Source organism: Rhinolophus sinicus, chromosome 12 (genome assembly GCF_057876585.1).
Source record: "Rhinolophus sinicus isolate RSI-liver-muscle chromosome 12, RSI-T2T, whole genome shotgun sequence".
Lineage (NCBI taxonomy): Eukaryota > Metazoa > Chordata > Mammalia > Chiroptera > Rhinolophidae > Rhinolophus > Rhinolophus sinicus.
The window spans coordinates 21,964,621-21,978,985 of NC_142512.1; the positions used below are offsets into that span (position 1 = coordinate 21,964,621).

General features: G+C 51.2%; 1 protein-coding gene across 1 annotated transcript in view; it reads left to right on the forward strand.

Moving 5' to 3' along the window:
* NOS2 (nitric oxide synthase 2) overlaps positions 1-14,365 on the forward strand; it is a 31,006-nt gene that overhangs the window by 5,758 nt on the left and 10,883 nt on the right. The window contains exons 5-16 of the mRNA XM_019731397.3: positions 2,841-3,003; positions 3,811-3,902; positions 4,848-4,989; positions 5,083-5,222; positions 6,635-6,809; positions 6,903-7,004; positions 9,915-10,109; positions 10,904-10,986; positions 11,297-11,441; positions 12,314-12,418; positions 13,079-13,128; positions 13,516-13,690. Of these exons, the coding sequence (XP_019586956.3) occupies positions 2,841-3,003; positions 3,811-3,902; positions 4,848-4,989; positions 5,083-5,222; positions 6,635-6,809; positions 6,903-7,004; positions 9,915-10,109; positions 10,904-10,986; positions 11,297-11,441; positions 12,314-12,418; positions 13,079-13,128; positions 13,516-13,690 (1,567 nt within the window). The remainder of the gene's footprint in view (positions 1-2,840; positions 3,004-3,810; positions 3,903-4,847; positions 4,990-5,082; positions 5,223-6,634; positions 6,810-6,902; positions 7,005-9,914; positions 10,110-10,903; positions 10,987-11,296; positions 11,442-12,313; positions 12,419-13,078; positions 13,129-13,515; positions 13,691-14,365) is intronic.

Consider the following 14,365-nt stretch of genomic DNA (forward strand, 5'->3'; position numbering starts at 1 on the left):
AACTGTGTTGGGTTCTCTATTCCTGGGTATCATAAAATATATGACTTTAAATTTAGGCCCCTTTAAAATTTTAAAATAAAAATGCACAAAGGGATTGTAAGACAGAATGGCCAAGGGCATGGATTTGCTGATTTGTGGGCTGGGGAGGGAGTGTGGCCCCACGTGGCACTTCACCGCATGAAGAGAGCCACAGAAGTGCATCTGGGACCCCCCATGGTGGAAAGAGTGGTTCCTGGTGATACCACATTCCCTCTCCTGTGACCCTACAATGTCTGAGCTGAGAGGGACCTTGAGTCTTTGGAAGAGGCCCTTATCTTCCAGGGCCAGTGATCCTCAAGCACGGCTGCACTAGAGAGTCGCCTGAGGACCTGGCAAGATATTAATGCCAGGATGCCCTGGGCCAAGGGCGTCAGGGTCTCAGGAAGGGGAGGCAGCAGACACTCATGTTCTTTAATCCTAACGTACAGTCGGATTGAGAACCCTGGTCACAGCAGGGGATTGCCTGGCATGTGTGCTGTGCAACTAGAACCTCTACAGAAATGCTTTGTGACTGGGAAGTTCAAGGTCCTTGGGCGGTCAGCTTACTTGTTGACTAATGAGCCTTTCAGGGTCCAGGAATTTTCTCGATGGGCTTCATTGGGCCACTATATCGATGCTAACGTTTACTGAGCACGAAGTATGTTCTGGGCCTTGTGTAAGTACCTTGTAAGGAATGCTCACCACCACTCTGTGAGATTGGTTCCATTATTGTTCCCCCATTTTACAGACAAGCAAACTGAATGCATGAAGGAGATAGAACTTGCTCACAGTCACACGTTCTGATGTTCCAGACCTGGAATTTGAACCCAGGCAGTTTGGCGCTGGAGCCCCTGCTTTTAACCTCAATGTTCTAGCGTCCAGCTCTTTGATCGTGAAGATTCCGACTCCATGCTGGACCCCAGAGGTCCCACTGGTGTTTGGAAGGCAGCTGGGTGGGTAGGAGCCCGGGGAGGCTCCAAGGCTGCTCTCGGTGGCTGTTCAAACCCATTTGCTTCTCATTGAGGCAAGTTCCATTTATCACAGTCACAAGCCCATACCTGGGACCCCCAAGATGGGAGAGTCCATCACCACAATTACAGGAGCAGCCAAAGGCAGGGACCGCTGGGTGGGTTCCGTCTTTCATGAAGGAAGGATGGTATAGTGAGAAATTATAACTTGCTCAATGTTCTGTTCAAATCCCATTTGCGGGAGCCAAAAGCCACTGTCTTTTTTTTTTCTCCAGAACGAATAGGTTTCATAGCATTTTTAGTGCCTCAGAAATGTGACTATATGAAAACCGTGGTAAAATATAAAACTCTAAAGGAATTGGGTGAAAATGTAAAAAAAGAATCCCTTTTTATGTAGTCACCTGGTAACACTACCAGGTACGCTCAAGGCATCAGTGTCCTGGGGATCGTGACTGTTTTCATGCTTGGATACAGCAGGGAGTGTTGCTAGAAGCTTTGGGGGCGGGGGGGGGCGGTTAGGGCTTCCTGTGGTGGGGCAACCTCAACCTTCACCCAGCAGGTCCTGAAGCCAGGAGTATCCTTGAAGATAAATAGCGCCAAGTGTTTTGTCTTTGAGCTTTTTTCTTTAATCAAGGAAGAGTTGTTGAGACACTCTTCATCCTCAGAAAGGCCATTTTGTTCTCAGTTGTCCACTCTCCTTAATCAGGAGTTCATTCCTTAAATATTTTTGTTTATTGCCATCTTAAACATCTTTGGTGCTGACTGGAAATCTCAAGGTTGCTGTGTGTGTGTGTGTGTGTGTGTGTGTGTGTGTGTGTGTGGTGTGTGTGTGTGAAAGCCTTTCTGACTGAATCCCTCCCTCCCTGGGGGATATTTTTGAAGTCTGGGAGAGGAGAGGAGAAGCCAGTGTAGAAGTCTCATATGGGATCGCCGACGGAGTAGTGCAGAAGTTGAGAAAAACCACGCTGCAGGGGGCCTGTGATGTGGGGCTGTGTTGGGGAGGGCTCCTCCCTGAGCGGGCCCTGGGGCCTTGCAGGCTGAGTCCTGAGACCCAGTCCCTACGCAGCCCTGTCCAGGAAAGCGTGGGCAGGTCCTCAGCATTTCTGGGCTTGCAATTCCCCGGAGGGTGGCAGGTGGAAGGTGGAAGGGTAAGAGCCTGTATTTGGCATCGGGCAACCTAAGTCTGAGTCATGACTTTGCTCTTTATCACACTTATGTTCTATGTGGGTACTTAACCTCCTAGGCCCTTGTGACATTGGACTATAAAATGGACACAAAAGCGCCTCCCTCCCAGACTCAGTGAGACCCTGACTGTGAATGGGCTTCACCCAGTACCTGGCTCCCAGCGAGTACTCTGTACACAGGAGCGGCTGGCGGAGGGATTGGCTCATATCTTAACCATGGGAGGGGGATGGCCGCTCCCCTGGCCGGGAGGCAGGCCGTGGCAGTGGTGTGATGGGTGTTCCTCTGGGTCTTGAGGATTGCACTCCCTGCTCGCCAACCTAAGCTGGACATGATTAGAGAAAAACTGCCTAGAAAGAAAAAGGGTGCTGAAGGGATTGGGTCCAGCTACGTAATGTGCAGGACCCAGTGTAAAAACAAAAACATGGGTTCCCTGTTCAAAAGTGATGACAAATCAAGATGGTGACAGCAGACCATGAAATCAAGTATGCGGCCCTTCTAAGCTCGGGGCCTGGGACACACACCCATGAAGCCGTCCTGGAGGGGACAGTCTCCATGAGAGACATCTTGCCCGCCTGGTGTCCTAGTTCATTTCCTGCTTCTGTGGATTGAATTAATCCCCATGTAAAGCCATCTCATTGTTGATCTTCCTGATGTCTTCCTGTCCCCCAGGGCAAAAATAGAGGAACATCTGGCCAGGGTGGAAGCGGTAACAAAGGAGATAGAAACAACAGGAACCTACCAGCTGACGGGAGATGAGCTCATCTTCGCCACCAAACAGGCCTGGCGCAACGCCCCCCGCTGCATTGGGAGGATCCAGTGGTCCAACCTACAGGTGGATTTCCTTAGCCCCACGTGGAAGAGGAAGCTGGGGTGGGGCGGGCAGGCCCTGAGCAGATGGCCCCGAACAGCCGAGCAGAACTGTGCCCAAGGCTCCCCAGACTGAAGCCAGGGCCTTTGGTTCTCTCTTCACATTCCCGAACATGAGATGGGGGCCCTGTGAGAAGTCTAGCATGCGATTTCAGCACCAGCCTTTCTAGCTGATCTTTCTCTCGTGTGTTAAATTTGGGAGACTAAATGCCAACATCAAACCAAATTATTGTTATTGTTGAAACCCTGGTGCCGCGAATTCAAACCTAGACTGTTTGAATTCTTGGCTCCTAGAAGACATTTTCTTTAATCGTAGCCTCGGAGGCCATCTTTACAGTGGGGCATCATTTATTGCTGGATAATATCGAAGGCATTTGGGCAGAAAAATTGATGAGAAACGCCAGTAAAACTGACTGGCTCTAATAAAATGTGTTGGAGGCCTGGTGTGAATGTTGTAAAGAAATGAGGCTGCGGCAGTGGTTTTCCTGATTCATGATACTTGAAAGTCAGGTTTTCTTGGGATTTGGGTTTTGATAGGTTCTTCCAAGGGGTGTTTCCTGAGCTCCCTTAGGAGAGCAGGGGAAAGAATAGACGGGGCAGCCATGAGGTGGGAGATGTCATGCAGAGAGGAGAATGCAATTCTCTGCTTGGTGTTTGGGTGGTGGGCACCTGGGCCACACCCTTGGTCCCTCGTGACTTAGCTTCTGATCAGCCCAAGCCCTGTGCCCTCCCAGTCCTTGATGGGTGTGGTCTGGGGGGGTGCTGTGTGCAGGTCTTCGATGCCCGGAGCTGTTCCACTGCCCAGGAGATGTTCGAGCATATCTGTAGACACCTGCGTTATGCCACCAACAACGGAAACATCAGGTGGGGGAACCTTTCCCAAGGCTGTGGTGGGACCCATCCTCCTCCCGTGTCTTAGCCAAAAGATACAGATGGGTTTAGGGGCAGCATCTCTGGCTCCAAGAGAAACCAGGGAGAAAGAGAAGAGAGACTCAGGCTTCTTTAGGGAGAGTGAGCAGAGCCTCCGTAAGCTTCGCGTCCCTTAGTAGCCTGTTTCCTTCGGACTGGGAACCATGTGCAGTGGATGGGGGGAATCTTGAAGAAGCAAGGTTAGGGCTCCCCACTTTTTAGAAGGGCTGAGAGGTTAGTTTTGCAGTAAATGGCTCCAGTGTGTTATTTTTCTTGTGGGAGCATCACTGCTCGTCAGTACCCATCTCCTGCCTTACCTTCCCCTGCCCCGAACCGAAGAGATCAAGGCTGATTCCGTAAGACTGAACAGCTCATGTGATCATTTATCCATTCTTCTGTTCAGCAGACACTCAGTGCCCACCCAATAGGGACCCAACAAAGGGCGAGGCATGGGGGTGGGGTGGCAGGGAAGCAGAGGTGACCGAGACTCTAAGATGCCACTCCAGCCTCCTGTGAACCTATGCCTTGCAGTAGGCAGTACCCAACTAGCTCAACTGCAGGGAGAGAAAGATGCAGCAAAGAAAGGGAGTGGGGCAGCTAACCCTACCCAAGGGATGGGGAGGGCTACCTGAAGGGGCTGGTCCCTGTGCTGGTCTTGAAGGAAGGGTTGGAGCTGGAGGGAGAAGAAGGAGGGAGAGGGTCTGTCAGGAAGTGGGCCTGGTGACACAGAGGCCAGTGAGAGCTTGGCGTGTTGGGGACCTACAAGATTTGAGTTCAATTAGCTTGGGTGCAGAGGGCTGAGGATTGGGAAGACAGGAGTGGGAGGGGGATCAGTGGAGGATGGCTGGGAGCCCCCGACCAAGCCAGGTGGTAAACAGCACTGTCCTATTCTTGGGGAAGGTCGGCCATCACTGTGTTCCCCCAGCGGAGTGATGGGAAGCATGACTTCCGGGTCTGGAACTCTCAGCTTATCCGGTATGCCGGCTACCAGATGCCTGACGGCTCCATCAGAGGGGACCCTGCCTGTGTGGAGTTCACCCAGGTACCCGATCCAGCCTCAGTGGGTGACAGAGTGGAGCCCAGAGGGGTCAAGGTACCTGGGTCAAAAGCCTCACTGGGCCTGTCTTGCCCCCAGCTGTGCATTGACCTGGGCTGGAAGCCCAAGTACGGACGCTTCGATGTGATGCCTCTGGTCCTGCAGGCTGATGGCCACGACCCTGAGCTTTTCGAAATCCCACCTGACCTTGTGCTCGAGGTGACCATGGAACATCCCAAGTAAGCATGCTGCGGGTGCTAGGGCTGTGAGTTAACATGTGTGACCCCTCCTTTCCTAAGGGAGACCTCTGTCCTCAGGCCCCTCCCTGCACCTCCCCTAAAGCCCAGCCAGCCGCAGGTCATACTCAAAGGGCTGGCTTTCAAGGCCTGCCTTGTACAGCAACTCTGCACTTGTGTCTCGGGCCTCAGACGTATGAGAATATATTGATGGTGAGGGGGAGGCAGAGGCTTAGATGGTGCCCTAGGAGCTTGGGAAGCAGTGACCTCAGGAGAGGAACCCTTGAAAGGCTCTGAGATTCTCTCACTAAGCAGCCCAGGCCCCGTTTGCCTTCTTAGCTGTCCCTCTCCTGACTGTGGTGAAAGCACAGGGCTACAGTGACTTCTGGCTCCTCTGGTTCGGCCCTTGCCCCAGGCCGTCTCTCATAATTATAAAAATACCTCCGTGTATCATGACTTACTGTGCTGCAAGCATGGGCTGGGCTCTTCTTTTTGTCCCTTGAATATACTAAACTTTTGTCCCTTGAATATACCACCCCAGGGCCTTTGCATGTGTTGTTCCCTCACTCTTCCTTCAGAGTCCATTTCTTCTTGTCAGTGAAGCGTTCCTGAATGCCACCCCCTCTGAGAAGCCTCTCCTGAACACTCAATCTTGAGACACCTTCACCCTCTGTCTAACACATCACCTTGTTTTTACCTTCCTATTTATTGTTTACCTGTTTATAATCTAGAGTTTACACTGTAGACTGTAAGCGCCTTGAGAAGAGGGATCTTGCCTTTCTTGTTCATCCCCAACACCTAGCAGGGTGCCTGTCACCTACCGTGTTTCCCCAAAAATAAGACCTAACCAGAAAATAAGCCCTAACATGATTTTTCAGGATGACATCCCCTGAACATAAGCCCTAACGCGTCTTTTGGAGCAAAAATTAATATAAGACCTGGTCTTATTTTGGGGGGAAACACAGTAGTAGGTGCTCAATTATAAATATTTCTGGAATAAAAGGATATACAAATCCCACAAATTTGATGCTATTATCTCTATGTTGTTGGTGGGGATACTGAGGCTACGAGAGGCTAAATAACATCCCAAGGTCACACAGCTGGTAAGCAGTAAGGCCGAACTTGAGCTCAGGCTTTGTGACAGGAGAGCTCAACCACTATGTTATGTTGGGTTCTCAGCAAGGCTTATGGTGTACTCGATGCTTAATACATGTTTGCGTGAAAGGATGAGAGAATCATGCATAATTACTGACTGATACCTAATGCATCCAATTCACCTCTCCAGGTGGGATGAACTTAGAGGTCACTTGAAAAGGAGTTCTCTTGGTTCAATCTTTTTCTGTAGCTGTTTTAGGGGGAGTGAGGGGGGACAGACGTGAAGACCCCAATTGCCACTGGCTCTACCTCCCTGCCAGGTACGAGTGGTTCCGGGAGCTGGAGCTGAAGTGGTACGCCCTACCTGCCGTGTCGAACATGTTGCTCGAGGTGGGCGGCCTCGAGTTCCCAGGGTGCCCCTTCAATGGCTGGTACATGGGCACAGAGATCGGGGTCCGAGACTTCTGTGATGTCCAGCGCTACAACATCATGGAGGTAATGAGGACTGTCCAGCTGGGCCGGCTGGAGGTGTGGGCCTGTGGGTGGAGTCCCAAGGACCGATTCACCCCCATTTTTCTGCCTTTGCAGGAAGTGGGCAGGAGAATGGGCCTAGATACGCACAAGTTGGCCTCACTCTGGAAAGACCAGGCTGTCATTGAGATCAATGTGGCTGTGCTCCACAGTTTCCAGGTACGTTGAGCGTTTGGTGAGTCCCAAGACTTTCTCGTTAGAAGGTCATACGGTCCGGCCACTCATGTCACACTTGATTTTCCCCTTATCGCATTGTCCTCATGCGTCACACAAGGATTGGACACCCGGTTTGTGCCAGGCACTGTGCTAGGTGCTGGGGCCTTGTGTCTCTTGTTCACTGCTCCACCTCTAGCGTCTAGAAGAGTGTCTGGCATACGGTAGATGCTAAAAAAACATACGTATTGAATAAATGAACAAGAACCCACATCCACATGAGCACTGGTTCTCTTGCTTCCCCCTGGGCCTCACACACAGTGGGTCCCTCTGGTCCATCTACTGCTCTTATTCGTAGAAACGCACCCCTTCTTTTTGGGAAGGAGGCACGGGATGTGTGGAGACACCTACGTTAGAAACTGGGACCATCTCCACAAAGTTGGCCGATGTCCTGGAGGCCAGACGACTGGTAGAGGATCATTCATTCATTCAGCAAAGTTTTATTGAGCTTTTTTCAGGCACTAGGCTGGACCAAGGAGATGAGTGGAGAACAAAATAGACAACAACTCTGTCCCTGTGGAGTGTAGTGAGCTGACATTAAACAATCACCTAGTAAATATTTACAATCAGACATTGTTCCTCAGGGCTGCTCACCCCAGAGGCAGGTCAAGCTTGTGCTTGATTGGGGGGGGTGGCTCTGAGACGGGACAGGAAGAGCCCCTTGGGGCTGGCCCAGCTCCGGAAGGCCATGCTGGTCGTGGACCACACATCCTGGCTCCTGGGAGCTCCCAGCATCAGCCCTGATGTTGGCAGGATACAGAAAATCTGCTTGTCCTCAGCTGTCCCCTGGCCATTGCTGACCGTGTTCTTCTACTGCTTGAGAGTCTCCAGGACTTCCTCGTTGCTGTCCTTCAGGTTGAACTTCAAAAGACTTGACCTTGTTTCCTCATCTATAAAACAGAGATGATAATAGTATGAGGTCTGATAATTAAGTTCACGAACTTACCCTAGAAAAAGTGCTACCTATGTCATTGCTGAACATCACTATGGTCACCTGTGAAGTGCTCCCCTTGGGAAGCTGCGCACTGACACCAGTGCCTAATCCACCCTGCAAAGCAATTTTGAAACTTTTTCTGGAATGGCCATCAGAGCTGTTGTCTTATTACCCTTGATGTCCTGAATGTCATCAAACTGTCTTCCTTTCAATATTTCTTTTATCTTTGGGTAAAGAAAGAAGTCATTGGGGGCCAGATCAGGTGAGTAGGGAGCATGTTCCGATACAGTTATTTGTTTACTGGCTAAAAACTCCCTCACAGACAGTGCCCTGTGAGCTGGTGCATTGTCGTGATGCAAGAGCCATGAATTGTTGGTGAAAAGTTCAGGTCATTTAACTTTCTCACGCAGCCTTTTCAACACTTCCAAATAATAAACTTGATTAACTGTTGGTCCAGTTGGTACAAATTCATAATGAATAATCCCCTGATACTAAAAAGAGGTTAGCAACATCATTGCAACAAGTTCGTGAACTTAATTGTCAGACCTCCCTCATTAGGTTACTGTAAGAATTAAATGAAAATATGTGCAAAACATTTTGCTGCACTGCCTGGCTCATAGTGAACACTCAGGAAGCATAGTTTTGTTATTATTATTATTGTCATGTTACCATCATTATCACAGCGATCATCATTAGCTCCTGAGCTTAAAACTGGTCTGGCACCCAGGAGTTGCTAGATGTATGCGAGTGAATTTTAGAAGGTGTGGCTGGGTCTACTGGGCCCTCCATAAGTTGGTTCCTCTCCTGCCTCTTGGCCTTGAGTCACGCTGTGTCCTCCTCCAGGAATGCCCGTCCCCGGCCTAACCTGTACCCATATCTCAAGACTCACCTCCTCTTAGAAGCTGTCTGTGAAATTCCCCATCTCTCCTCCAGGCTTCTTTCTGTACTAAGTCTTCTCCTCTGCCCTCTGTCAGCACCTGCACCCACCTCCATCGTAGCTTCTATCAGTGCATGTGGAACAAGTGACTTTCATCTGCCTCCTTAATTAGAATGTAATCAGATGCAGAGAAGGGGCCATGTCATTCACCTCTATAATGCCCATGCCTTACACAATGCCTGGCAAACAGAAATAATAACAGCTAACATTTATTGAGCATGTCCTATACTTTACTTGTATTAAAAACTGATTATATCCTTTCAACAACTTCATGTAGAAACTGTTATCATGTCCACTTTACAGATGAGAAAACGGAGGCTTACTGAGGTTCAGGAACTAATTGCTCAAGGTTACATGGTCAATAAGAAGCAAAGGTTTGAACCACTACTTTAAACAAGTGTCTCCTGACTGAATGAGGTTCCCCTGACATTGAAGGGTGTGGCTGCCCTTGTTGGGTCATTCTGGGAAGGCTCAGACCCCACAGCTTCCAATTTGAGGATGTGGGACATTGTGTTTCCATACAGAACGTTCCCCCAATGCTTCAGTCCTCTTCAGAGGGGACTAGTTCCTTCTTGGCCAAGAGCCACATCCTTGGGGAACTGACACCTGGAACTCTCTACTGGCAAATAGGCACTGTGGTTTGCTATATCAGCATCCAGAGAGAGCCATTTGTCAGGAGTTTGGGGAGACTTGTGGGCATGGCCTGAGAAGCCAGACGCTGCCCCCAGGAAGCCAACAGAAGGCCACCAGGTGACCGTGGCTGACCATGGCAATGATGATGTTTTTGTCTCCTTCAGAGGTTCTGAAAGTGCTTTCTATTGGGTATTTATTTCATCAGCAAGGAGTGGGCCAGGAGGAACTGCTGTCTCATTTTACAGATTTCTGGTCTTTCCTAGATAGTTTATATGGGAGCCTGCAGCCAACAGACCAGTCTCCTTAGTCCCCTGTGCCTTGCCTCAACTCCCCTTCTCGCCTCCTGATTTAGAAGCAAAACGTGACCATCATGGATCACCACTCCGCTGCAGAGTCCTTCATGAAGTACATGCAGAATGAGTATCGGTCCCGAGGGGGCTGCCCGGCTGACTGGGTTTGGCTGGTCCCCCCCATTTCTGGAAGCATCACCTCCGTGTTCCACCAGGAGATGTTGAACTATGTCCTGTCCCCTTTCTACTACTACCAGGTAAGGGCAGTGCCTCCCTCTCCTCTCTGTCTTGGAAGCTCAGGGGTGGCGAGGGTATGTGTGTCTGCGCCTGTGTGCGTGTGCTTGCATGTGTGCGCATCTGTGTACCTGTGTGCATGCACGTGCGTCACTTGTGCAGGATGTGGAGGAGGGGCAGAGACACGGAGACATATTTAATGCTTTCCAGGCTTCACTCAAAGTTATTGAGCAGCTTTTGTTCATTTCCACAGAGCCTGGCCCTGAAGGAAATCGCTTTTATTGTACCTTTAGTGGCCCATTACTCTGACAGGGTTTAAGCTCCTGGTGACCACCATTGCACATGCCTCCACGGGGGGCAGGGGGGGAGGCATAAACAGTCCTATAGCATCATGATGAAGAGCTTGGTTAGATTTGGTAAGAGCTTCCTTACTCTAAAGGTGATAAGTAGGGTACCTTGTTGCCCAGGACAGTTTGTACCTGTTGTCATAGCACCTCCTGTTCCTCTCAAAGGTGTCCCAGTTTGGACTGTACATTGTATAGTCTTCCTAGTGATAAGAAACTAAAATCAAAAGAGAAGTGGGGTCTCTTCCTTCCAGGGGGACACTAATGAGGATAGTCAACTGACCGTGCGATACATGGAACACAGATAGACACAGCTCTGCCCTCTGGGGCTATTAGTGAGGTGGGGGGATGAGGACAGGGCCTGCTCACCCCCCAACTCATGAAGGCCATGAGGGTCGTCTGTCTCCCCAGCATCGCTGAGCCCAAGCTGAGCCCGGGCCCACCTTCCTCTCACGTTGCTCTCTTTTCTGAAGGTGGAGGCCTGGAAAACCCACGTCTGGCAGGATGAGAAGCGGAGACCCCGGAGAAGAGAGATTCGATTCCAAGTCTTGGTTAAGTAAGTGGGAGTGGCCACTGTTGACATCCTTTCAGTTTGGCTCCCAGAGGTCTGCACGACAATCAATCCCAAGGGTCACCTGCCGCCATTGTTCCACCCTCCTGTCTCCTCCGTTTTCCCAAAGGGGCTGAGTAGTGGGTTGAGAAGGAAGGAGATGGACAGTGAGACAGGGTTGATAGCGGGTGAGAAACGTGGGGTTTTTCCCCTCAACCTGCTCCGCTTTGAACCCTGTCCCCTTCCCATGCTCCTGGGCGCCATCTTCCTTGGAAGGCCGAGTCAGCACACACTGTCTGTCTGTTTGTCCCCACAGAGCCGTGCTCTTCGCCTCTATGCTGATGCGCAAGACCATGGCGATCCGAGCTAGAGCCACAATCCTCTTTGCGACAGAGACGGGAAAATCAGAAATGCTGGCCCGGGACCTCGGGGCCTTGTTCAGCTGTGCCTTCAACCCCAAGGTAGCCGACCCAGCTGGACATGTGCCATTTTCTCTTCCTGTGTGAAGAGAAGTCTGGGAAAGTTAAAATGGTCACCCTGCGCCTGAGTGTCCCAGGACCTTGTAAATAAATATGTGATAGGAGGATAGATGTGTGTCCGGGGATTCCCAAACCCGCACAGTAAATAAGTTTCTAAGAGTGTTCCAGGGAACGCAGGTTGAGAAACACTCTCCTGATGACTCCCAGTCTCACTGTGCGTGAGCTGCTCTGGACGAGTTTTATTCCCAGTTACTGAATGATCGCGTTCCATCCAGGGGACAGTGCTAAAGGTGAAGGGGGCGATGGGTGAATAGTATGCAGACAAATAAAACCCCACAGGGTGACTAATTCAGTCCATCAGTGTTGGGTTTTATCCTTCGTCACTGCAGGCCTCCCAAGCCTGCGTAGCACAGCGACGCAGTGACACCCTTCCCCCCGAGATCAGTGTCAGGCAAAGCATTCAGGTTCCTCAGGCGCCAAAGGGGTCATTGTTATAACCTGCTCAGCCCATTTTTGTGGAAAATATGTCCAACAGCTGTGAAAAGCTGTGAAAGTGGTGAACGTGTTTTGATTTGGGACCTGCAGTCCACTGGAGACAAAGCCTCCGGGGCTCGCTGACGTGTTGTCTTGTTGGTGGGGCTTGAGGCGGGGAGGAGACTTGAGGACGTTGTTCGTTTGACAGGAATTTGTTAAGCTCCCGCCTCCTCTGTGCCTCCTCTGTGCTGGGCACAGCGGGGACAGGAGGATGAAGGGGCCCTCAGCCTGGGTCCGGGAGGGAAGCGCAGGTGTCTGGGAGGGCGCAGAGGGCCCCACCCTGGAACCAGGGACTGATACCCACCCTCGGTGCCCTGCAGGTGGTCTGCATGGATGAGTACAGGCTGAGCAGCCTAGAAGAGGAGCAGCTTCTACTGGTGGTGACTAGCACGTTTGGGAACGGAGACTCCCCCGGCAACGGAGAGGTGCGCGGGCCAGGGCCCAGCGGTCTGGGGGGCGGTAGGGCCCAAGAAGACCAAGGAAAGGATTGGGGGAATTCAGCATGTCCTAAGGAGGCTTTCGGGACTGAGTGCTCAGATCACTCTGGCTTATCCTAACGTCAACCATTTTGCCTGTGTCCTTCATAATTCTTGCCATCTGCAGGTGCCACTTTTCCTATGATATACTTAAATATAGTTCGGTAAATTGACCTGCCTTTTTAAATTAAAAAAGTCATGGTTAAAGAAAACTTTACATCACACTCACAATTGGGAAGCCAGGGTTAGAGGATATGGGACCAGTTGTTGCTCTAACCAGGTCCCAAATGAGAAGAGAGGCTCAGTCACACCCCATTAGGAGACGCCCTGGCGATGCCCTGCTGTAGGCCAGGCCCAGCGCTACCAGGGCTGGGTGAGTTGGGACTGGGCTGTTCTGGATCCCCCCTGAGGGTCAGGCCCACGTGACTTGCTAAGGCTGAACTTGTCCCTGAGCCCCAGGCAGGTACATATAAACCAACTTTCATTTGTGGATCTTGAACCTTCTCCTGTCAGACGTGGCCAGTTTTTCAATGGGTCATCAGAAGAAGAGAAAAGGCAGTGCTTTGATGAATCCTGTCCTGAGAACTCTATGGTTCTCTCTCTTTCTAGAAACTGAAGAGATCTCTGTTCATGCTGAAAGAGCTCACCAACAAGTTCAGGTAAGGCTGTTCCCCAGCCCCGCTTGTCCGAACCCGGCTTTATGGGCCCAGAGTCTGGAACTGGATATGAACCAGGGGGTCCTCTCTGGGATGTCCAGGCACAGAGAGAGCCTGTCCTCAGCGTGTGTCAAGGATCAAGCTAGGGAAACCAAGGCCCTCTTACGGAGCCGCAGGCCAAGCATAGGGTTGGTTATAAGAGTTGGTGACAGGCTTGGGAGCCAGGGAGGACCAGACGGGGATGTGCCCTGGTGGGTCCTATGTCTGGCTGGAGTGGGAATGTGTGAGGCTGGTCTTAGGGGCTGTTGGTCCTGGTAGGCGAGGCTTCCATGGGGTGGCTCACCCTAGGCTGTGTGTGTGTGTGTGTGTGTGTGTGTCCTCCTTGGGCAGGTATGCCGTGTTTGGCCTCGGGTCCAGCATGTACCCTCAGTTCTGCGCCTTTGCCCATGACATCGACCAGAAGATGTCCCACCTGGGAGCCTCTCAGCTCGCCCCAACAGGGGAAGGGGACGAGCTCAGTGGGCAGGAGGAGGCCTTCCGCAGCTGGGCCATGCAAACCTTCAAGGTCAGTTCACAGCTGGAGCACCGCCACAGCATGGACAGGGGCTCAGGGGCATTTGTGTCGGGTGTCCTGGGAGGCGTGACCCCTGCCTGGTCCTGTAGGCATGGCCCCAGGTGTGGGTTGGGGTTGCAGGCCTGAGGGGACATGTCATTGTCGCTTTCCCTCCGCCCCCCAGAAGAGCACCATTTTAAGTGTAGGTCCCCTGGGTGGGAGAAGGTGGCTAGGACACAGCTCTGCCCTCAGGGAGCTTTGGTTTAAGATCTTTCCCCCTCTGATTATCCAGGTCACCTCTTGTCTCCTAGCCACAGAGAGATGGGGACAGAGACCATCCAGTTGAGTTCTTTTGGCTTGTGTCAATTTGTCTTTGTCACCTGTAGCAAGTTTGCTTCCTCTGATTTAGCAAACTCCTCATTTAAGCGAAGTGTTTCACCCAACAGTGGTGCCTAGAAGCACCAGCTTGAGTTGCAGCAGATGTGGTGCCCAAGCCCAGGCCTGGGGTCCGTAGAAAAACGGAAGTACTCAAACCTGCCTCATGGTGTGACCATGCTGGTAAAACGAGATACTATCAGTATCGATATTCATCATAACACCAATAGCTACTGTGTGCCAAACCCGGGCACCTCTTTGAGTATTCACAACAACCCACTAAGATAAGTGTGCTTAGTAATTATACAAAAC